The sequence below is a fragment of the Papio anubis genome, chromosome 3 (assembly GCF_008728515.1).
Source record: "Papio anubis isolate 15944 chromosome 3, Panubis1.0, whole genome shotgun sequence".
Classification (NCBI taxonomy): Eukaryota; Metazoa; Chordata; class Mammalia; order Primates; family Cercopithecidae; genus Papio; species Papio anubis.
Window position 1 is genome coordinate 5,018,965 of NC_044978.1, and position 23,588 is coordinate 5,042,552.

At 44.7% G+C, this 23,588-nt stretch overlaps 1 protein-coding gene across 18 annotated transcripts in view; it reads left to right on the plus strand.

The window, feature by feature from the left end:
- Window positions 1-16,140, plus strand: part of ACSL1 (acyl-CoA synthetase long chain family member 1) — a 71,843-nt gene extending 55,703 nt beyond the window's left edge. For 12 of the 18 annotated variants that reach the window (XM_031664138.1, XM_031664126.1, XM_031664128.1 and 9 more), the window contains 12 exons: window positions 2,080-2,157; window positions 2,227-2,304; window positions 4,096-4,230; window positions 5,789-5,923; window positions 6,550-6,645; window positions 7,620-7,692; window positions 9,514-9,602; window positions 10,244-10,360; window positions 12,293-12,436; window positions 13,811-13,912; window positions 14,025-14,096; window positions 14,469-16,140. In XM_031664138.1, the coding sequence (XP_031519998.1) occupies window positions 2,080-2,157; window positions 2,227-2,304; window positions 4,096-4,230; window positions 5,789-5,923; window positions 6,550-6,645; window positions 7,620-7,692; window positions 9,514-9,602; window positions 10,244-10,360; window positions 12,293-12,436; window positions 13,811-13,912; window positions 14,025-14,096; window positions 14,469-14,609 (1,260 nt within the window). In that variant the 3' untranslated portion in view covers window positions 14,610-16,140. The remainder of the gene's footprint in view (window positions 1-2,079; window positions 2,158-2,226; window positions 2,305-4,095; window positions 4,231-5,788; window positions 5,924-6,549; window positions 6,646-7,619; window positions 7,693-9,513; window positions 9,603-10,243; window positions 10,361-12,292; window positions 12,437-13,810; window positions 13,913-14,024; window positions 14,097-14,468) is intronic. The other 6 variants (XM_003899409.3, XM_003899411.5, XM_009207961.3 and 3 more) reach the window with 3 other exon arrangements.
- Window positions 16,141-23,588: the final 7,448 nt, after the last annotated feature.

The window sequence follows — 23,588 nt, forward strand, 5'->3', positions numbered from 1 at the left end:
AGATCAGCTGCTGGCAAATTTGGCTTCTGGTGAGGGCTGACTTCCTGGCTTGCAGACAGTCTCCTTCTCCTGTATCCTCACATGGCCTTTCTTCCATACATGTGCGAAGAGAGAGCGCTCTGGTGTCTCTTCCGCTTCTCATAAGGACACTAGCCCTATCAGATCATAGCCTACCTCCAAATACAGTCACAGCAGCGCCCTATCTACATTGGGAGTTAGGACGTCAACATATGAATTTAGAAGGAGGTGATGAGATTCAGTCCATAACACCAAGAGCCTATTCCAAACTTGCCCTTTATAAAGGTGCTTATTGAACAATATAATGCCTTTTCCTCATACTCTTTTTTACAGTTAACATAATTGGCTTTTGCAGTCTCTTTGGGAGTATTCTGTAGCTCTGATTTTTGTAGCAGGAGCCTGAGCTTAATGGCTTTGGGGAATGGACATGTTTGGTGGCTGCAGAAAACTGATCTTTGAAGGATTTTACACTTATTTTACTTGGCTCACCCTTTCCAAATACCCTTTATAAAGGTGTATACTTTCTAAACAGAGTTCAACATTTAGTACCTTACCAAAGTGAAATTTTAATGTTGTAATTGGCCTTCGAAGAAAACTTAAAATGCATTGGTGGTTCATTGAGGCAAATGATTGCAGAACTTTGTTTAAAGTCAATTATAATATCAAATTGATTACAATATCAGTTACAATATCTGTCTTCTTAGCTTTGTAAAATGTCTAATCATGATAATGGACAATATTTTTGTTCTAAATCAGAATGTTGAAAAGTATAGGTAGAATGGAGTCTGATTTCTCATTATACTAATAGAACAATTTCATCCTGAGAAGTACGACTTGGGATGCCTGTCAGACTTGAATACAATCAAGCTGAGATTACAGCATGCTCAGCCCACATCCGGTGCTTCTGAGGCTGCTGTGTTTGCTCAGGATTGATGCTTTCATCCATTGTCACGTTATTATTAAGGGTGACCCAGCTTTAGGAAAGGAAAGGGCATGGCTCAGAACTTGGTACATCATCCCCTAGGTAACGACAATGCCCTCATTTCTTAGTTGGTGTGACAGCAGCTGCTGTTGGACACCCCCTGTTTTGGCCAGAATTCTTTATGTTAAAAACATGAATATACTATACAAACCCTCACTGTGCCTGCCCTAAGTAAGGCCCACTCTGAGGGAAACCAGATGTCCAAACTTAATCTGTCTGTTTAATCATCATGATCAGTATTTTATAGGAGAGCAAATTCCTGGGTGCCGGATCTGAGGTTGCATTAAACAAATTATGTAAAGTAGGGCTTTATGTATTTGTATATTGATCAAACTCAAAATACTCTAGGGACCTTGGAAATCTACCTTCTTTTATCTTCTTTCCTCCTTTTCCTTAGCAACATAAAATGCAATTTTATGTTGAAATGGGACCTGTATTTCTTAAGGTAGAATTGAACTTGCTGGGTACTGGGATACTGTAGTGATGAAATACTGATTAGAGCACATAATCCCTTAACCTTCCAATTTGGGCAAAATTTTCCTTGTTTTGATTAAAGCCCTGAAGTGAATTTACTTTGTCATTGGGAGTGACTTCCACTTTATTTGAATAATGAAAGTATTGCTTTTTTTTTTTTTTTTTTTTTTTTGAGTCAGAGTCTCACTCTGTTATCTAGGCTGGAGTACAGTGGTACAATCTGGACTCACTGCAACCTCCACCTCCCTGGTTCAAGCGATTCTCCTGCCTCAGCCTCCTGAGTAGCTAGAATTACAGACATGTGACATTATGTTTGGCCAATTTTTGTATTTTTAGTAGGGATGGGGTTTTACCATGTTGGCCAGGCTGGTCTTGAACCCCTGACCTCAAGTGATCTGCCTGCCTCAGCCTCCCAAAGTGCTGGGATTACAGGCGTGAGCCACCATGCCCCTTACTTTTCATTTTATTCTTTGGTGAGAAAAAATTGCAGACCATAAGCAAAAGCTGTTTCTCCTCAGTGTTGAGGTACTATGTGCTCGGAAATAAAATGGAAAGTTACTGGGAGTCTTAATGCTTTTCTGCCTTGCTGGTGTCTTTGCTTACAGAATTCAGTCAATCCTTGCCCAGATGATACTTTGATATCTTTCTTGCCTCTCGCCCATATGTTTGAGAGAGTTGTAGAGGTAGGCATTTAGTTTTGTTTTCCTTGCTTGCCTGTTGTGTATGTTCTGCTAAGTTGTTGTGTTTTACAGAAAGTACTTCCCTTGAATGCCAGTGACACACACATTTCATTTTTACCACTTGCACACATGTATGAACAGCTCATGAAGGTAAGTGTGACGTGCAAACTGTCATCCCTATAAAGAATTCTTTGCTCAGCCCCGTTTTAGAAATGGTACAGAATATTTGAAAGAATATAAATTCTTTTTCTGAGTATGAACAAGATACTTGAATTTAATCACTCATTTTAAAATTAGGAGCTCAGACTTTTGAAGGATACTAATATGGACATCAGTCCAGAAAGATCAACTGTAAAAGAAAAGTCATTATTAATTTAGTTCTACAGAGCCCGGTGAGGCTTCTGTTCTGTAAGAAGTCTCTAGTTTTGATTGTGCTTGTTCATAATGGGCAAGTTGGCTTGAGACTAATTTTTTCAGCAATATTCTAAGTGCCCTTGGAAAAAGAGAATGATCCTCCAGTTGACCTTTGCTTAGGCTCCCTGTAATCAACTGTGTGACTAATTTTAAAACTGACCAAGAACCACCTTTTTTCTTTCTTTGACAATTTTGGATTTTATACTGTAGGAAAAAACAATGAGCACCATTCATTCATTTAGTGAGTAGTTACTGAGCTCTAGCTGTGTGCCCGCTGCTGTGTTGGAGACAGAGGTGACTAACAGCCAATGCTTTGGATGGCAGCTGCCCTGTCGGATTTGCTCACCCCAGAGGATCGAAGGCGATTACATCCCATCTGCCATCTGTTCTTTCTACGTCCTGCACACCTCAGGATCTTCTGGGTTTAAAGCAATCTCAAATGAGTTGCTGTACCCAACGAGTTTTAGAGGGGTGCCTAGAAGGCAGGCCACACTGAACAAAAGCTTTCTGAGCTGTAATTGTTAAACAGTGAACCATGGTGTACCTTTCTTGCGGTTTCTGCTTTTAAACCAGAGAACGTTTGTACTTCCCTTGTGTCATTTTTTGAGTCTTTTCTTTTTAAAATTTAAAATAGGCAAACTGTCAAGTCCATATGGCTTGCCAGTACGGTTTGTACTAGACAGGAGAAAGATTGTGCAGTGTGTTCTAGCTGAATCGCAAGCCACTTTGGTATTAGATACCCTGGTGTCACAAATTCATCATACTTGGTGGCCTTTCAGAAACTTTTAGTTAGATTCAAACAAAAGAAAGTGAGACTTTCACAAACTCGAACTCTAGGCAAGAAGTTAAGTTTTTATTCTGAGAATAAATTAAACGTAAAGTTTCTGGAAAGCTATATAAATATATTTGAGACAGAGTCTCCCTCTGTGGCCCAGGCTGGAGAGCAGTGGCATGATCTTGGCCCACTGCAACCTCCGCCTCCTGGGTTCAAGTGATTCTCCAGCATCAGCCTCCCGAGTGACTGGGACTACAGGCACCCGCCACACGCCCAGCTAATTTTTGTTCTAGTAGACGTGGGGTTTCACTCTAACATGGCCAGACTCATCTGGAACTCCTAAACTCAAGTGATCCGCCCGCCTTGGCCTCCCAAAGTGCTGGGATTACAGGCGTGAGCCACCGCACCCAGCCACTAAAAATATTTAGAATATGTAATACCATGTCATTCATTCAACAGACTACCACTTACCACCACACTAAAAGAGTAGAATCTCTGTGGTCATCACTAAAAACAACATAGCCTGGTTTTTTACTAAGTCTTGTATCTTCAGGATAACCAAGAGAAATACCACATTTTCATGTTGTACAATGACTAGTGAATGCACATTTTTTTTAAGTTACCTATATTTAGGAAATTTAAGATTTCTGGAAACTGGCCTGAACTGCTAAAACTGAAGTGTTGGGTGTTGTCCATGTTGTGTACTCCCTGCTGTGATGATAAAATGTTTGTTGTTTCCATTGCCCCTGTAGTGTGTAATGCTGTGTCATGGAGCTAAAATCGGATTTTTCCAAGGAGATATCAGGCTTCTCATGGATGACCTCAAGGTGCTTCAACCCACTGTCTTCCCTGTGGTTCCAAGACTGCTGAACCGAATGTTTGACCGCGTAAGTTCCAAGCAGCAAAGTCCCAGAACTGAGCACTGACTTGGACGCAGGGGCTTGGGTTTGAATTGGGCTGTGCCATGTGCCATGTGCATGACCCTGGACAATCCTCTCAGTCTTGTAGAACTTCAGTTTACTCATCTGTAAAGTTAGGATGCATTTACCTCCCAGAGTTGTTGATAAGGATTATAAGAGAAAACACTTGAACACACTTTGTAAACCGTGGTCACAATACAAGTGTAAGGTGGGAGGTTATTTTATTTTTACAATAAACACTTGAGCCTCTGCTTCCTCGTGTATAACATGGACTGTTACCTCTTCTCTCCTACTGTTTGTCTCCAAAAGTTGCTAATGGGGTCACATGAGGATAGTAACTATGAAATGGTTTTCTTCATTGTAAAGCTCCTTGCATGGACATGTAAAACATTACTTAATTGGCCACACTGAAGGAAGTGACTAAGCCACAGCAGAGCCCAAGAGAACACCAGCCCCTCTGTGGTGGGTATCATCGCGTGGACCACACAGCCAGGGTCAGACATGTGGGGCACGAGCAGGCAGTCTCCAGAATGAGTTTTCACTTAGAGGCAGGACTTCTGTCATGTCTCAGAACCTTCTTATGTTTTTAATGGTTCTTTTTAAAAGAACAACTTTATCAACATATAATACTCTGTATAATTTGCTGATTTAAAGTGTATAATTCAAAGGTTTTGAGTACTTTCACGGAGTTCTGCAGCCATCACTACAATCAATTTTAGAACATTTTCACCACCACCTTCATCATCACCACTTACCTATTCTTTAGCTGTCATCTCCCAGACCCCCTCCACCCTTAAGCATCCACTCATCTGTGTTCTCAATCTGTGTATTTCTGTATTCTGGACTTTTCTATGGATGGAATCATGCTGTATATGCTCCTGGCTTCTTTCACGAGCATCCATGTAGCACATATTTGCTTCATTCCTTTTAATGGCCAAATAATATTCCACTGTATGGATAGAACGCATTTTATTTATCCATTCCTTTTTTTTTTTTTTTGAGACAGGATCTCTCTCTGTCATCCAGGCTAGAGTGCAGTGGTGGTATCATGGCTCACTGCAACCTCCACCTCCAGGGCTCAAGCAGTCCTCCCACCTTAGCCTCCCGAGTAGCTGGGACCACAGGCACATGCCACCATGCCCGGCTAATTTTTGTATTTTTTGTAGAGATGGGGTCTTACCATGTTGGCCACATTGGACTCAAACTCCTGAGCTCAGGAGATCCACCCACCTCAGCCTCCCAAAGTGCTGGGAATACAAGCATAGGCCACCGCACCTGGCCTACACATTCCTGCTTGATGGGCATGTGGGGATGTATGTGTCCATTACTCCTGGGTGTATACCGAGGTGTGGAATTGCTGGTCCTGTGCTGACCACACGGGACTGTTAGAGGACTGGCCAGGCTATCAGAGCGGCTGTGCCATTTTGTGTTCCCCAGCCGTGTATGAGGGTTCCGATTTCTCCACACTTTTTGACTCTGGCCTTTCTAGTAGGCGTGAAAACCTTCTCATGTCTTGCCTCATTAGATTTTCGGACAAGCAAACACCACACTGAAGCGATGGCTCTTGGACTTTGCCTCCAAGAGGAAAGAAGCAGAGCTTCGCAGCGGCATCATCAGAAACAACAGCCTGTGGGACCGGCTGATCTTCCACAAAGTGCAGGTAACACGTGACTCACAGCCGCTGCTCCCATGGAAACCAGCTCCGGTTTTCAGAGTTCTGGGAGGGCTTTTTTTATGAGAGGGAGAGATGAAGGTAAGGGAGAGAATGACATGTTTTTGTTTAATTCTGGCACACATTTAAAAACTAAGGCAGAGCCATTAAGGAGGCCTCAGTTTCTAAGATAAACAGTATTGCAACCATCTAGGGGGAAAAGGATTCAGGGTAGTGTGGCCTTTGTTCTCATTCTCCATTTTGTTTCGTTTTTCCAGAACAAGTATGTCACTCTTGAGGTAATTTTTCAAGCATGAGTGATAATGTGTAATAATACTGTGCCCCCCAGAAGGCCAGAGTTGTGGTAGTTGCCACAGATCCCCCCAGTCATGTTCTAGTTTCCTGAAATAGCTTCTGCAGAGGTGGGGCTGACTTCCGTCCCCTTTGGGAGGGAACAGGGCAGTCGCGGGTGGAAACAAACTGGAGCCCTGTGTTGCCATCGTGCGCGCTGAGTTCTCCATGTGGCCTTCAGCTGTGGGTTAGGGAACAGGGTCTCAAGCGGGCCTCCTTGGCGGAGAGGCCGCCGACTTGCAGGTGTGTAACCCTCGCCTTCTCCCACTCTCCCTCCCTGAAAGTCGAGCCTGGGCGGAAGAGTCCGGCTGATGGTGACGGGAGCCGCACCGGTGTCTGCCACTGTGCTGACGTTCCTCAGAGCAGCCCTGGGCTGTCAGGTGAGGTGGATGTCAGGGCGCCTGATTCTCCCACACTGGGACGCCCAGTCCTCTTCTGCGCCAAAAGTCGTCTGTACTCTGTGTGTGTGTGTGCGCGCGCGCGTCTGTCTTTTTTCATTGGCAAGCGTATCTGTATTTGTGGCATACCACATGATGTTTTGATGTATGTAAACATTGTGGAATGGCTAAATCAAGCTCATTAACACGTGTCTTACCACCCATGCTTTTTTCTCCCCCCATGGTGAGAACACTTAGAATCTATTCTCTGGGCAGTTTTCAAGGGTATGATACATTGTTGTTAGCTGTAGTCACCTCGCGGTGCTATGGAGCTCTTGAACCCGCTCCTCCTGATGGAGACTTTGTGTCCGTTCACCAACATCACCCCAGTCCTTCCCCACCCCTGCTTTGTGTGTGTGTGTTACTTTTGTTTGGAAGATATGTTATTACTAGGTTGCTTGGAGAAGCAACCACATGTCTATTTTTTACCCTAGGCAGGGGAACGTGTGTGTCTGCCATTTGTTGAATTTTCTCCAGGATCAGGCACCAGATTGTCTAACCTTTAGAAGCAAGCATGCGGGTGTGGAATGGGTCACAGGTGATGAGCCTACCCGCACACCATGCTGACAACCTGTAGTAAAGGGGGAAAGGAGGATTTGGTGGCAGACGGGACATGTGTGGGGTACACGTCCTGTGAACTGGCCAAGGGAGTTCACTGCCGCTGGGTGGTGACCAGTCACATAGGGGTTCTCTCTTGCTTGGCAACAGGAAGTTAAGTAGAGGGTGCACCTGGGTGATGGCTGGTGTTGGCGTACAGCACACTGGACCATTGAATGAATTTACTGAACAGACCATTTGAAACGAAATTTCACTAGTCAGCCATGACTTGGGAGTTAGTGATACTTCGTTGCTTGTGCACTTCCAGCAAAGGTGTGATTGTACTCTCCTTAATAATGTCCCGTCTCTTGGTGCCCCAGTTTTATGAAGGCTACGGACAGACCGAGTGCACTGCCGGGTGCTGCCTGAGCATGCCTGGAGACTGGACCGCAGGTATGACTGTGGGAGGCTTCTTTTTGGAGTATTGTTCATACTGGGTTATTGGTATGTCTGAAACTGGGTTAATCACTGATTGGTTCATTAACCATCTTAAACAAAAGTGCTGTTTGCTTGTAAATCAGGGCACTGTGGGGAAAACGCCTCCTGCAACTGAGGGGTGGCATTGGGGATCTGACTGTAAAGCTGGTGGCAGCAGGGACTTGCCTAGACCCCACTAGCGACATCTGAGAGGGGGCCCTGTGTTCTAGATTGAGAATGTCTGGCCCCACAGAGCTTCCTAGTAATTGAGTAGGGTCTCGTTATTTGGTCATTTTAAACAACAAATAGTTATTAAATTTGTACTGTGTGCTGTGCTAGGTGTTAGGACTACCAATAGGAATAAATACAAGTCATTTTTCTCAAAGAGTCTTTTCTCAAAAGGAAAAAGGAGGAGGACAAACAAAAATCACTGAGAACCTGTCATGGGTGAGCCTCTACGATGGGTGCTTAGGATGCACCTGATGTCCGTGTAACCCCAACAGCGTCCCTGTGTGATAAGTTCTGGTACTTCTCAGAGGAAATGATAGATTGTTGCTTAAGTAACACATAAATAATATCTGAGAATTTACACAGCATTATGCTTTGGAGCCGGGATTTCAACCCCGGCCTGACTACAGAACTTCTGTGCTTCCTCTTTGTCACCTGAGTAGTAAATTCTATACTGTGATAAATAAACTTCCCCGGCTTATTTGGAGTATTATAAGTATTAGCACCATTTAGTAACATAGATTCTAGAACCTAGCACTGTCTAGTAACATAATTCTACTGGAATTGACACAGACAGTCTGTGAATCTTCTTTATGGTATTTGTTTAATTTTTAACCTCAGTTTCCTGAACAGAGAATTTGGGATACTGATCTCTAGAAGCTCAAATTATAAAAACATAGGAAGAATTATTTGTGATATCCAATGTGATATCTAATATCTAACATATCTAATGTCTGATGTTGCTGCTTTTGGAAAAGACAACCCAGTCTGAACAGCCTTTCGCAAGAGAGTTAAGTTAGCTGTAGAAATAAGCACTGTCCCATCTTAGTAAAAACTGTAAGACATGCTTCTTCATACGCAAGGAAATAAAGGCCATGTTGATGAGAACCAGGTGGTGTGTCAGGTTTGCCAAAGCTGCATATGTTCTCTCTTCTTACAGAGAACAGGGATGCTAAGAAGTCTGTGTAAGGGGAGGCCAAGGCGGGCGGATCACGAGGTCAGGAGATCCAGACCACCGTGAAACCCCGTCTCTACTAAAAAATACAAAAAATTAGCCGGGCGTGGTGGCGGGCGCCTGTAATCCCAGCTACTCGGGAGGCTGAGGCAGGAGAATGGCGGGAACCCGGGAGGCGGAGCTTGCAGTGAGCCGAGATCGCGCCACTGCACTCCAGCCTGGGCGACAGAGCGAGACTCCGTCTCAAAAAAAAAAAAGTCTGTGTAAGATGAGTGCAAGCGATGGGTGGGGGCGATTGGAGGGTGGAAGCCGGGTGAAGGTTTGAGAGAGCCTGCTTCCAGGTGTTTGTAGGAACCTTCACATAGAGGCCAAATTACTCATAAATAACAGAGCATCACACTTGGAAAAGGTCCTGAAGAGACTAAATGTGTTCTGCCCTACTCTAAGAATAGATTCTCTTCAATTATACTAGGAAGAGAATGGCTATAATTGCAGAAATCAGAAGTTTATCCCAGCTGTTTTTCTTTTGTGGAATCCTGTTTGCTATCAAAATAATGTGACCTGAGGTTATAATTAGTTCCCTTAGGAATGACCTTTGCTTACTTAACATACAGGCCATGTTGGGGCCCCGATGCCGTGCAATTTGATAAAACTTGTTGATGTGGAAGAAATGAATTACATGGCTGCTGAGGGCGAGGGCGAGGTGAGTGAAAACTGTCAGTCATTTCCCCTCACTGCCGTTTCCTGTGATCGCTGGCCTTTGCAAATGCAGTGGTATTTCCCAGCAGCTCAATAAAGCCATTGAGCTTGACTTCATTGGTGATCCTGGAGTCTGCCAGGCTTCTTTCCGAGGGTACATTTATGTTCAGCTCTTGGGGACTCGGCGGGAGGGACAAGACGCCTGCCTTCCTCTGCCAGGCCTCATAGGGATTTGGGCTCCAGAGCCTGCAAAGAAAGGCGCGGTGGCCTCAGTTCCTGGGACGAAGCTCCTGCCTGTGGATTGCCCTGGGTTCCTATTAGTGAGCTGCTGGCTGCTGGATGGGAAGCCTAATTACTTAAAAGGGATTTCATCCCCTGCAGGGTTTTCCAACAGCTTTGAGCCAGAACCCAGGGCAAGCATTCACCCTCCAAATTGACCAGAGCTGAGGTGATTCAGGAAGGGAAGTAGGGCCCTGGAGATCCCTCGCAGATCCCAGTGGGGCTCTGGTAACTGCCTCTGTATCCTGGAGTTTAGGGCTTCCAGCTGAAGGTTGGGGCAGACACACACGTACACACATGCACACACCAGTTTTCTCTGGAGAAGCCCCAGTAACTGCTGTTCACTGATGATCTTCTTTTCTTTAGGTGTGTGTGAAGGGGCCAAATGTATTTCAGGGCTACCTGAAGGACCCAGCGAAAACAGCAGAAGCTTTGGACAAAGACGGCTGGTTACACACAGGGGACATTGGAAAATGGTTACCAGTAAGTTGCCACCTCCTCTGGTCACAAACAGTTCTCTTCCACTGTAGGGAAGAAAATATCTGGTCTGCTGTACAGCTGCCACGTGGCAGTGGCACCCTGAATTTTCTCTTTCCCTTCCTCCTTGGTGAGTGGTATGATGTAGACTGTTCCATTTCCTGCAGGGGACAGGTTTACACTTAGCATCCTTGGTTGGATTTTCACTTTAACTTTAGCAAATGTGTTTTGTTTTGTTGGTTTTTTTGTCTGTTTGTTGTGTGTGTGTGTGTGGTTTTTTTTTGTTTTTTTTGTTTTGTTTTGTTTTGTTTTGTTTTTTTGAGACAGTCTTGTTCTTGTCGCCCACGCTGGAGTGCAGTGGCACGATCTTGACTCACTGCAACCTCCACCTCCTGGGTTCAAGTGATTCTCCTGCCTCAGCCTCCGAGTAGCTGCAATTACAGGTGCCCGCCACCACACCCGGCTAATTTTTATATTTTTAGTAGAGACGAGGTTTCACCATGTTGGCCAGGCTGGTCTCGAACTCCTGACCTCAGGTGATCCGCCCCCCTCGGCCTCCCAAAGTGCTGAGATTATTGGCGGGAGCCACCACTCCCGGCCTGTTTTGATGCTTAACATCAATTCTGGTTGTTGCTTCTCAACTGAAATACAAAGAGACAGTGGCTTTTTACAGTGTCCGTACTGAGCTGTGATGTTGAGGCTCAGTTAAATAAGATATGGGGGAATTTGTGGTAGACTTCCAGCAATGTAGGATGGGCAAGAATTTGGGAATAAATGTGTTTCTTGGGTTTGTCATCTCATTAAAAATAAGGTGTTTTACAGATTAGACGAACTCCTTGAATTTAGTTGGATTTAGTCTCAGAATCATTTACTGTGGAGAAATTCTGAAGAGTCTATCTTAAGAGTGAGAAGCTTGTGCAAGAAGCCTGACCTGTCCCACCTGTTGGTTTGACCAGTAACCTATTGTTTCAAAGTTATTACTATGCTGATTGCAAGCACTAAAATTACAAATACAATTTTTATTATTGTGTATTGGCAGATTCTTGTAGATTTTAGGTGCTTACTTCTCTCGAATTTGTATTGATTAGAAAAATACCTCCCAAAATGGCTTCAGATTTTGCAATACCCAAACTATTTAGAGATAAATTAAGTCCCCCTCTTCCGGTTCAAGAGAGATTAAATGTCAGTTCTAATTCTACTGTGGCACTCACAAACACATCCCATAGTCTCTCTGGACCTTGGTTTGCTCCTTTTGAAAATGGAGAACTGGTGTGGAACAAAAGAATGCTAGACACTTTCTACAGATCAATTTCGGAGGCGTGAGAGTGGCCCCGGTGTGGGGATGGGGTGAAAGTGAGACTAGTGTTTTGCTTACGGCACTACTGGGATGTGACTGGTCTGGTCCAGAGATGCTAGCGCACTTCCACAGTTGACTCACTCTTCCCAGAGGGCCAAGAGCACCCCTCCAGACATTGAGGAAGAAAACAGGAATTTGGCCTTTGTGTAGGAAACATTTCTTGAACTCTTACTCTGTGCAGAGCACTTTGGAAGGAAAAGTTGTGCTCCTGCTGTTAAGGAACTTGAGTCACTTGGTGAGCCAGGTGTTACACACCTAATTCAGGCAGGGGGCATAGTGAGCGAGCACAGCCTTGCTAGTGTTGACCAGTCAGTGGTGCCAAGTGGTGACGCTGAATGAGCACGGGCTCTAGGACCCCTTCTCCATCTCTGCACTTGGCCGAATAGCCTTGGACAAGTTCCTCAGTCTCGCTCATTCTTAGTTTTCCTCTCTGTAAAATGGGATCATAGCTGACCTCTGTGGGATGTTATTAGAATGAATCAATAGTGTGTATTAAATACCTTTCACTGTTATATTGGGATCCATCCTGGTTGGAAACTAGCCATCAGCCCATTCATAACCCCCTCCCTTCTGATCAACAGAATGGCACCTTGAAGATTATCGACAGGAAAAAGCACATATTTAAGCTGGCACAAGGAGAATACATAGCACCTGAAAAGATTGAAAATATCTACATACGAAGTGAGGCTATTGCTCAGGTGTTTGTCCACGGAGAAAGCTTGCAGGTATGTGCTTTCTGGGTCATCAGTTTTGCTGCATAGACGTTGCCATTGCCTGGTACTCCAGGGGCTTTAAATGTGATTGGAAGTTTGAGATGCCTATAAATCGGCTTTCATGTCTAATATACTAGAGCATCATTGACTGATTTTTGCTGCTTGGCATTTCCTACTCAGAAAAATTTGTTCTCTTTAATTTCTACGTTTTTATTTTACTGAGAGAGGTCTGATGTACCAAGGGAGGTTGGATAAACATACTGGGGGAGGGGGGCGTGGGTAATACATGTTTCCAATTATGAAAGAAAATATTGACATGGGTTATAAGAAAGTTTAAAATTTTCACACATATTAAACCCAGCCTATTGATGATAGGCTTCCTAATCATTTTTGAGTAAATGGTGGTTGTGAACCAAGAATACTCAAAATTGAAAATCAAAATCAGTATTGCAGTGAAACATGTATGATATTTGCCAAAATGTTGGACAGATGATGCCAAAGAAGAGAGAGACTCTGGTTTCCTGAAAGTTAACCTTTTGAAAAGTTGTAAGATTTTAAAATTATTTTAGAAGTATATTTTCTTATAAGAGAATGCACTTATTTTTCTTTGAGATTGCAGCTATTTTCCTTTGATCTAGAATCTCCTCATTCTTTGATTTTTATTTAATTTTATTGTTACTAGATTATAAAGAATGGGATATTAGAGATTTTTTCTTAAAAATGAACCTATATAAATTTTATTTATTTATTTTCTTGAAGATAGGCTCACTCTGTTGTCCAGGCTGGAGTGCAGTGGCAGTCATAGCTCACTACAGCTTCAAACTCCTGGGTTCAAGGGGATCTTCCTACCTCAGCCTCCTGAGTAGCTGGGATTACAGGTGCAAGTCACCACACCCAGCTGATTTTTAAATTTTTGGTAGAGGTGGAGTCTCACTATGTTGCCCAGGCTGGTCTCGAACTCCTGGCCTCAAGTGATCCTCCTCAGCTTACCAGAGTGCTGAGATTACAAGCATGAGACAGGCTCCCTTTTTTTCCTGTCTCATGATATCCATCATGTTCCTCTGATATCCATCAGGTTGTTTATTTGACCCTGCTTTTAAAAAATAAGTACACAGAAGTAAATACAAATTAGAGGTTTGTTAGATTGTTATTTCCAGTGGTTTTTTAAAAACACTAATTGCAGAATTCCTGATACCATCCACATTTTAGAGCCAGGAGTTCTTAATCTGGGCTGAATGAACTCCTGGGGGAGGGGGGTAGTATGTTCTGAAGAGATGAACCATAACTTGGATCATATTCTCCCAGGGGGCCATAAGACAGAAAAATAACCCCTATTTTAGAGCATTTGGATCAAGCTATGTAATGACTCATTTGTCTGTGTTAAAGGCATTTCTCATTGCAATTGTGGTACCAGATGTCGAGACATTACGTCCCTGGGCCCAAAAGAGAGGATTTGATGGGTCCTTTGAGGAACTGTGCAGAAATAAGGTAAGGTTCTGAAGCGTCCAGTCTGTCCTCATCATAACTTGGCATTAAATGTACCTGTAGATATTCAGGGCCCTCCAACAGAGGAAGTAATTTATTTTTCTTACCCAATTAGGATGTCAAAAAAGCTATCCTTGAAGACATGGTGAGACTTGGGAAGGATTCTGGTCTAAAACCATTTGAACAGGTATGACCTGCATCTGAGTGCATGAATTCCTGTAAAACAAATTTTCCACTTGAAGATGTTTTACAGGTAGATTAAGATAAACATATGGGGTGACCTAAAGACATGCATGAGGAATAAATAATGGAGCGGTTAGACAGGGGAAAGGTTTTTAAATCAAGAGCATGTATTCTTTTTTCCTGGACATCAGAATATCGATCCTGAATCCTCTCCTAAGAGTTGGATGCCTGTTCTTTGTGGAGAAAGTGCAGCTTGGCTGAAATGAGAGGATAGATTGGATGGCGGGAGGATGTTGATCCCCTCCAAGGCTTACGTGCTTTTTAGACCGGTGGCCTGTGTCCTCTTTCCTCTTTTAACTGCCTTGTTTATTGGCAGGTCAAAGGCATTGCACTGCACCCTGAATTATTTTCTATCGACAATGGCCTTCTGACTCCAACAATGAAGGCGAAAAGGCCAGAGCTGCGGAACTATTTCAGGTCGCAGATAGATGAACTTTATTCCACTATCAAGGTTTAGTGTGAAGAAGAAAGCTCAGAGGAAACGGCACAGTTCCACAATCTCTTCTCCTGCTGATGGCCTTGATGTTGGTAATTTTGAATACAGCAAGTGTAGGGAAGGAAGCGTTCGTGTTTGGCTTGTCCGTTCGCGGTTCTTCTCGTAGGAACGTTAGAGGAAACAGAACACTGCCTTACAGTCACCTCATGTTGCAGACCATGTTTATGGTGATACACACTTTCCCAAATGAGCCTTAAAAATTGTAAAGGGGAAACTATAAATGTGCTAAGTTATTTGAGACTTCCTCAGTTAAAAAGGTGGGTTTTAAATCTTCTGTCTCCCTGTTTTTCTATTCAAGGGGTTAGGACTTTGCTATCTCTGAGATGTCTGCTACTTGCTGCAAATTCTGCAGCCGTCTGCTGCTCTAAAGAGTACAGTGCACTAGAGGGAAGCGTTCCCTTTAAAAATAAGAACAACTGTCCTGGCTGGAGAATCTCACAAGCGGACCAGAGATTTTTTAAAATCCCTGCTACTGCCCCTTCTCACAGGCATTCACAGAACCCTTCTGATTCATAAGGGTTATGAAACTCATGTTCTTCTCCAGTCCCCTGTGGTTTCTGTTGGAGCATAAGGTTTCCAGTAAGCGGAAGGGCAGATCCAACTCAGAACCGTGCAGATAAGGAGCCTCCGGCAAATGGGTGCACATCAGAACGCATGGATTCTCATTCATGGCAGAATGTTCTTGGACTCTGTTCTCCAGGCCTGATTCCCCCATTCCATCCTTTTTCAGGGGTTATTTAAAAATCTGCCTTAGATTCTCTAGTGAAGACAAGCATTGCAAGAAAGAGTTACCTGGATCAGCCATGCTCAGCTGTGACGCCTGAATAACTGTCTGCTTTACCTTCACTGAACCACTCACTCTGTGTACTGGCCAACAGATTTTTCATGTGCTTTTCATATCAAAAGATCATGTTGGGATTAACTTGCCTTTTTCCCCAAAAAATAAACTCTCAGGCAAGCATTTCTTTAAAGATATTAAGGGAGTAAATATACTTGGGTACTTATTGAAATGGACAGTAATAAGTAAATGTTCTTATAATGCTACCTGATTTCTGTGAAATGTGTTTGAGAAGCCAAAATTCTAGGATGTAGAAATCTGGAAAGTTCATTTCCTGGGATTAACTTCTCCAGGGATTTTTTTAAGTTAATTTGGGAAATTAACAGCAGTTCACTTTATTGTGAGTCTTTGCCACATTTGACTGAATTGAGCTGTCATTTGTACATTTAAAGCAGCTGTTTTGGGGTATGTGCGAGTACATGTATTATATACAAGCACAACAGGGCTTGCACTAAAGAATTGTCATTGTAATAACACTATTTGGTAGCCTAACTTCATATATGTATTCTTAATTGCACAAAAAGTCAATAATTTGTCACCTTGGGGTTTTGAATGTTTGCTTTAAGTGTTGGCTCTTTCTATGTTTTATAAACCAAAACAGAATTTCCAAAAACAATGAAGGAAACCAAAATAAATATTTCTGCATTTCAGGGAGTGAGGCATCTTTTTTAATGTCACGTTTAATATTCAGAACAGCCTGTAATGTGCACAAGCAGAGAGCAAGAATGGCCCTGGGCCTGGAATCCTTCGCAGTTGTCTCCTTTTCTTCTTAGTCACCCTCCTGTAACTCAGCTGGCCTCAAACACTGACACTGACCCGAGCCTCCCACCAGGTTGTCTGTGGCAAAAGTCCTAACTGGTTGTGGAAAAGAAAGTCATGGTGTGAATAACAGAGAAGGTCCTGAAAATGCAGCTTCCTTGCTGGAAAATGGATTTCAGGTGATGCTGGCTGTAACTGGTGATTCTGTGGTGAATTTAATTCCACTATTGTATTTTAGCAGTATTTAGTATTCTCTTACTGTAGAATTATTTTAGATGTCTCTTTATAGCAGCCAACTTTTTCTTGTTTCTTTTCTTCTATCTCTACCCTATTCCTTCTGTTACGATTTTAAAGATTTTCTTTTCCACAGGTATTAATGAATCAACCCCCCAATTTCTTCCAAGCCTGTTGTGTTTAAATCTAGTTTCCTCTCTTAAATTCTGTTTGGTGTGATGATGTGCACATCAAGCCCTGTGCAGATGTTCTCTCATCCATCTTCCACTTTTATTTATTAAGATCCTTATCTTAGCGGGGGGCAGTGGCATGCACCTATAGTCCCAGCTACATGGGAGGCTGAGGCAGGAGGATCCCTTGAGCCCAGGAGTTCGAGTCCAGCCTGCCCCTTAAAAGAATTATTTTTGAGACAGAGTTGTGCTCTTGTTGCCCAGGCTGGAGCGCAATGGCACGATCTCAGCTCACCACAACTTCTGCCTCCTGGGTTCAAGCTATTCTCCTGCCTCAGCCTCCCGAGTAGCTGGGATTACAGGCGCATGCTACCATGCCCGGCTAATGTTTGTATATTTAGTAGAGACGGGGTTTCATCATACTGGTTAGGCTGGTCTCGAACTCCTGGCCTCAGGTGATCCGCCCGCCTTGGCCTCCCAAAGTGCTGGGATTACAGACGTGAGCCACTGTGCCTGGCAGGAATTTTTTTAATGCAGATCCTTCTCATGTCTTTTCTCAGCTTACCTTCCTCCCCTTCTCTCCTGATGAAGTGTGAGGTTCTTAAGGCCTTTCCTTTCTCCTCTCTCCCTTAGCACTAAACGTAGGGCTTAGAAACTAACAGATGTTCATTAAATAAATCTTTTGAACAAATACCTGAAATTTTGAACAAAGCTCCTCTTGCAATGAGGTCGATAATAAACACTGGGCTCTTTTAAGATCATGGTGAAATACACATAAAGTTAGCATCGTCACCATTTTTCAGTGTACAGTTCCGTGGCATTGAGGACGTTCATACTGCTGTGCTCTCATCGCTACCATCCAGCTGCAGAAGCTCTTCATCTTGCCAGACAAACTCTGTACACGTTAAATGACAGCTCCCCGTTCTCCTCTCCCATTAAACTCCTGGCAGCCACCACTTCTTTTCTGTTTCTGTTAAATTGACTAGGTACCTCATATAAGTGGAATCATACAGTGTTTGTCCTTTTGTGACTGGCTTATTTCACTCAGCATAATGTCCCCAAGGCTCCTCCATGTTGTAGCATGTGTCAGAAATTTCCTTCCTTTGCAAGGCTGAATAATGTTCCATTGTGTGTATAGGCCACGTTTTGTTGACCCACTCATCCATCGATAGACACGCAAATTGTTCTTACCCTATGGCTATTGTGAATTGTGCTGCTGTGAACACTAGTGTACAATTCTGTGGAGTCCCTGCTTTCACTTCTTTTGTATATATGCCCTGAAGTAGAACTGCTGCATCATGTGGTAATTCTATGTTTAATTTTTTTTTTGAGGAAACGCCATATTGTTTTCCACATCAACTATATCATTTTACATTTCCACCAGCAACGCACAAGGGTTCCAATTTCTCCACATCCTCACGAACACTTGTTTTCTGTTGTTTTCAGTAGTAGCCATCCTAATGAATGTGAAGTGTTGTTTCATGGTGGTTTTGATTTGCCTTTCCCTGATGATCAGTCATGTTGAGCATCTTTTCACATGCTTGATTACCATTGGTATATCTTCTTTGGAGAAATGTCTATTCAAATCCTCTACCCCTTTTTAAAAAATGAGTTGCTTGGGATTTTTATGTTATTGAGTTCTCTATATATTCTAGATATTGATCCCTAGACCTGGTTTTAATTCTTAATTTTCACTGCCCTGCTAGGGTTCAGTGCCTCCTTCATAGCACTAGCGATGTGACGGTGCTTCTCCCTCAACTCAAAAGCCCAGTGGTCTCTCTCCAGCCAGAACAGAAAAGAAAAAATATGATTGATTCCAAGATAGTTGTTTGCCTGGCTGTGCGGCAGTCCTTTCTTCCATCCAGGCCCCTGGCACGCTAATACTTCTTTCTGCAACTTCCCTGAGAGCTGAAGTCTCCAGGAGGACCTGAGTCAGGAGGCCCAAGTAGGGAAGGGAGGGTCTGGCAAGAGCAACCCTGCTGCCCTCAGAGCTCCCCAGGGACCCCTCCCAGGCCCCAGCCCTGCCATACCCTCATTTTACATCTAAACTCGGAAAGCAATCTATTTTTAAGTCTATTTGGCGTGTGGTCGTTAAATATTTTTGTCCCACTCCCTATTTGTAGATTATTGTAATAATTAAAATGTGTTGCTGCACGCCAGGAACATTTTACGTAGATTACCCATTTTATACTTACAAACTTTTGAGCCAAATGCCGCCATTATTCCAGTTTACAGATGACGAAATGGAAGCACACCAATAATTTCATCAGTGTCATGCCCCCAGACAGAATTAGAGCTAGCCATCTGCTTCCAGAGACTGAACTCGAAACCTCATGCCGTGGATCGCTGTTCCTTCTTGTGTGTTTTTGGCACTGAGCCTCCTGAGAAGACCTGGACTGCTTGGTGCCAACAGTTCTGCCTCCAAGCTTCAGAACAAATGGTTTTGATTCCCATCTAATGGCTTTTCTTTGCCCCAGTAGAGGCGAATGCCACTTCCCAGAGTTTTATTCTGGTTTTATAACTTGGCAGAAATGAAACCCCAAACCCATCAAGAACAAAAGCTTGATAGAAACACCACTCACCAGGTGTGGCGGCACACGCCTGTAATCGCAGCACTTTGGAAGGCCGAGGCAGGAGGATTGCGTGCACTCAGGAATTTGAGACCAGGCAGGGCAATGCAGTGAGACCTCGTCTCTACAGAAAATAAAACAATTAGCCAGGCATGGTGGCGTTCACCTGTAGTCCCAGCTACTTGGGAGGCTGAGGTGGGTGGATTCCTTGAGCCCAGGTCAAGGGTATGGTGAGCTATGATCTGCTACTGCACTCCAGCCTGGGTGACAGAACAATAACCTATCTCAAAAAAACAGATACCCTGTATTAGGAAAAAAATATGCATGAGTCACAGATATGCAGGTTCACGTGATTCCCCAGAACTTCCACGAATCACCAACCATGGAGATAATAATGGCCATAGGTATTGTGGATTTGCTAACGGGCAGTATGCCATGCTGTGCTCTTCACGTATGCTCTCATTTAATTCTCACGAAACCCCTGTTAGATGGGTGGTCAGTCCATAACGATGTATTCACTATCAAGTAAGTGCCAGGCACTACTGTATGCTGTGGAGGTGCAGCAGCGAGTGTGGCAGACGAGATCCTTGCCCTTGGGAGGCTTACTTCCTCATGGAGAGAGAGAAGGAGGCAATTGACAAGAGAACAAACAAATAATGCCTATTGTGATGGATGCTTTGAGGAAAGCAGTCGTATTGACGGTGCCCATTTTTAAGTGTTGTGGTCAGAAAAAGGTCCCTTCGAGGAAGTGACATTTTGGGGGATAAGCCAAAGAATGAACAGAAAGCCTTACAAAGCTCTGGGGGAAACGTTTTCCAACAAAAGAAGTAGTGGGTGCGAGGCCCTGGGGTGGGAAAGAGCTCGATCTATTCAAGGAACTGAAAGGAAGCCGACGTGTCTAAAGCATCATGAGCAAGGGCAAGAGTGGACTGGAAAGAAGTTGATGATGCGGGGCCAGGTTACCAGGCCCTGCCGCCCAGTGGAAATCTCAGTTTTCCACTGGTTTAGGAGGAAAGGGTTTGGGGCAAGAAGTGACATTCCTTGAATTCCCCTTTTGGGAACAGCTGCCGAGGGCTAAGAGGAGAGGCACAGAGACAGGTGGAGACAGTATAATGTGCAAGGGCAGCTTGAGCCAAGTGGGTGGCAGTGGCTGGAGAAGGAATTTATTTGAAAGCAGTTTGGAGGTAGAACCACTGTGTGGGAGGAGCCAGGAGCAGAGAGGGCTGGGGGTATGAGCATACTAGGGTAGATGGTGGCGCTGTGCTTACTGAGACGGGAAAGATGCCAAGGCATGTGTTTAGGAGGAGGGGATCAAGAGCTTGGACTGGAAGTTTTCACTTGAGGTTCCTGTCAGACCACCACGTGAAGAGACACACGAGTCTGCGGCTCAGGCTCAGGAGACAGCTCCAGCTGGAGAGAACAGTTCAGAAAGCCACCAGCCAGAGAAGGGATTTAGAGCTGTGGGACCTTATCAGGTAACCCGGGGAAGATGTGTAGATAGGAAGTGCAGTAGAGGACCCAAAACAGAGTCCTGGGGCCCTCTGACGAGAGGGTTAAAGAAGGAGCCGGCAAGGGTGATTGAGAATTACCTGCCTTGTAGGAACGACCAAAAACCAAGAGTATGGGGTCCCTGCAGCCAAGGCAGAAAGGCATTGTGGGAAAGGCGTAAGAGGCACTGGTTAAGGCATATGCTGTTAAAAGCAAAATATGTTGCCAGGCACGGTGACTCATGCCTGTAATCCCAACACTGAGAGGCTGAGGCTGGAAGATTGCTTGAGGCCAGGAGTTCAAGGCCAGTCTGGGCAACCGTAGCAAGACCTCCGTCTGTACAATTTTTTTTTTTTTAAGGTAGAATAATGTGGGGATAGTCCACTACATTCAGCAGTGGTGGTGACCCTGGCATAACTGCTACAGCAGAATAGGGAGGACAGAGCCTGCTGGAGCACATTGAGGAATGAACTCCCAGGAGGTCAGGATAAAGGGTAAATAGCTCTGTTTTGCTGTGAAGAAAGTGGAGATGAATGGACGATAACTGCAGAGAGAGGTGGGGTTGAGAGGTTCGCTTTTGCTCGCAGGTAGTGGTGGTTTCTAAGATGGGAGATACTGGAATAGAATGACGGGCTGGTGAGAGTGATCCAGCAGAGAAAGAGAATGATTTAGGGAAGGGCTAGCTCGAGAGGTGGGGAGGGTTAGATAGAGCTGAAGGTTAGTGGCGAGACTGGCCTTTGATAGGACTCTTCCATTACAACAGGAGAAGACTTGGCAATGTGGGTTAGATGTCGGGTAGACCCATGGTGATTGGGGTGGAAAGATTAGGGAGCTATCTGAATACTTCTGGGTTTTTGTTTTCTGTTTTTTTGTTTTGTTTTTTTTCTCTTGAGACAGTCTCGCTCTGTCACCCAGGCTGGAGTGCAGTGGCCCGATCTCGGCTCACCGCAACCTCCACCTCCCGGGTTCAAGCGATTCTCCTTCCTCAGCCTGCCAAGTAGCTGGGACTACAGGCGCCTGCCACCACGCCCAGCTAATTTTTGTATTTTTAGTAGAGATGGGTTTCACCATATTGACCAGGCTGGTCTCGTACTCCTGACCTCGTGATCCACCCGCCTCAGGCTCCCGAAGTGCTGGGATTACAGGCGTGGGCCACCGCACCTGGCTGGTACTTCTGTGGTTTTGTTTGGTTTTTTGTTTTTGTTTTTTCAGTTAAGTATTACCTCCTTGTTATGGATGAGAAACGACTTGGAGGGATCAGCTATTTTGTCCAAGTCCAGATGCCTATTAAGTGGCTGAGCTGGATTTGCTGACTCCAAGGCCTCTAAGCGTCTGGATCACCTTTTTGCTGTTCCTTCCCCTCTGATGCAAAGCCCAATGCCTTGAGCACCCTGAGTGCCCAATCATTGTTGAGTAAGTTCTCCTAAGTAGCCAGTCCTCGGGTGCAGCTAAACTTTCCATTGTAATTGTACCTGTTTGCGGTTCTGTGTTAGTCATGCCATAAGGGGAAGGAAGATAAATGCCAGGGACTCTGGAATTTCCTTTTTATGTTTTCATATTTCCAGTTGCTGTTTCCTTTCACAGCAGCCTGGCAGAAGAGAAACCTGCCACTGACCCCCATCGGTGCACAGCAGGTGGAGAAAGAGCAGAAGGTCCCAGTAGGACCAGAACAGGCAAGGGCCACGGGTCAGTTAGACTGGTCAGGCCCACAGCATCCCTCCCCTTCCTCAGCCTCCAGCACCCTCTTCTTTTATTATGAAAATGGTTGCAGCCCTGAATCTGACTGGAGGGAACTGTCCTTAGGCTCCCAGCACAGGGACAGTCCTTCCAACTCTTGTCAGCAGAGCAGTGTTGGTGCCCAGTGCTGAGAAACCTCCACTCCAGCTTAGTCTGGAGCCTGCCAAAGGGACCCCCCACCCAATGCCCTACCCTGGCTGACTCTTCACCACTGTACCCTGCAGTAGATGCCTCGGTATGTGTTGGTTCAGATTAAACTCACTTCTTTACTCAGCAAGAGTGATTAGGGAAATTTTCCCATCTTATTATTCATGTATTTGGCATGAACAGCGATCTAGAGTTTTCCTTTGGACTCAATCAACTCTTTTGCATGGTTGACTTGCTCCAAAGGTACAAGTCTTGCTAAAGGAATTTTGCTTCTAAGCAGTGTTCTTCAGGTGCAGAGGGATTCTGTTCTTGGCCTAAAACAGGATTTCTTTTTCATCAACATATTTTGCATGTAAGTTCTTAGTCACTCTTTTTTATTGAGACTTTTATCGGGCACGGGGAGTGGGTTTGACCGTCAAATTTGTTTGACTGTCAAATTTCTCTGGCCGAAATCGTCCTTGCTCAATACTAACTAACGCTGCAGTATTTCTCCCCAAGAACTCCAGGCAGACTTCCTGCTTTGCATGTGGCTTGTTCAAATTGGAGAATGAGCAGCAGAAGTGCCAACCCCAGAGCCCAGCTGCAGGGACAGCGAAGCACCCACGCATTGAATGGGACACACACTGAGCATATGTGAAAACCAGTTTGCTCACATTCTGCACCAGGCGACGTGTGCAGACACAGAAGGACTCTGGTTTTGGAGTCCCACACCCACTGATACTGCATTCGCCACCCTGCTGTGCTGCTGCCAGCGCCTGGACCCCACCCGGGCCCAGCTGTCAGTGGGCCGTGCATTTGGGAGAAGTTCCAGGGGTGCTGCAGGCAGCCTCAGCCACAAGTTCCTGCTGCTGCCGTCTCATATCGGCTACCAAATCTGGCCACCTGTCTCCATGCCCCATTCCCACTCCTGAGGGCGGAGGCCACGCCTTGCCAGGACCATTGCACCAGCCTGTTAGTTAGCCCCCTTGCTGCCTATATGGGTCCCTGCTCCCTTACC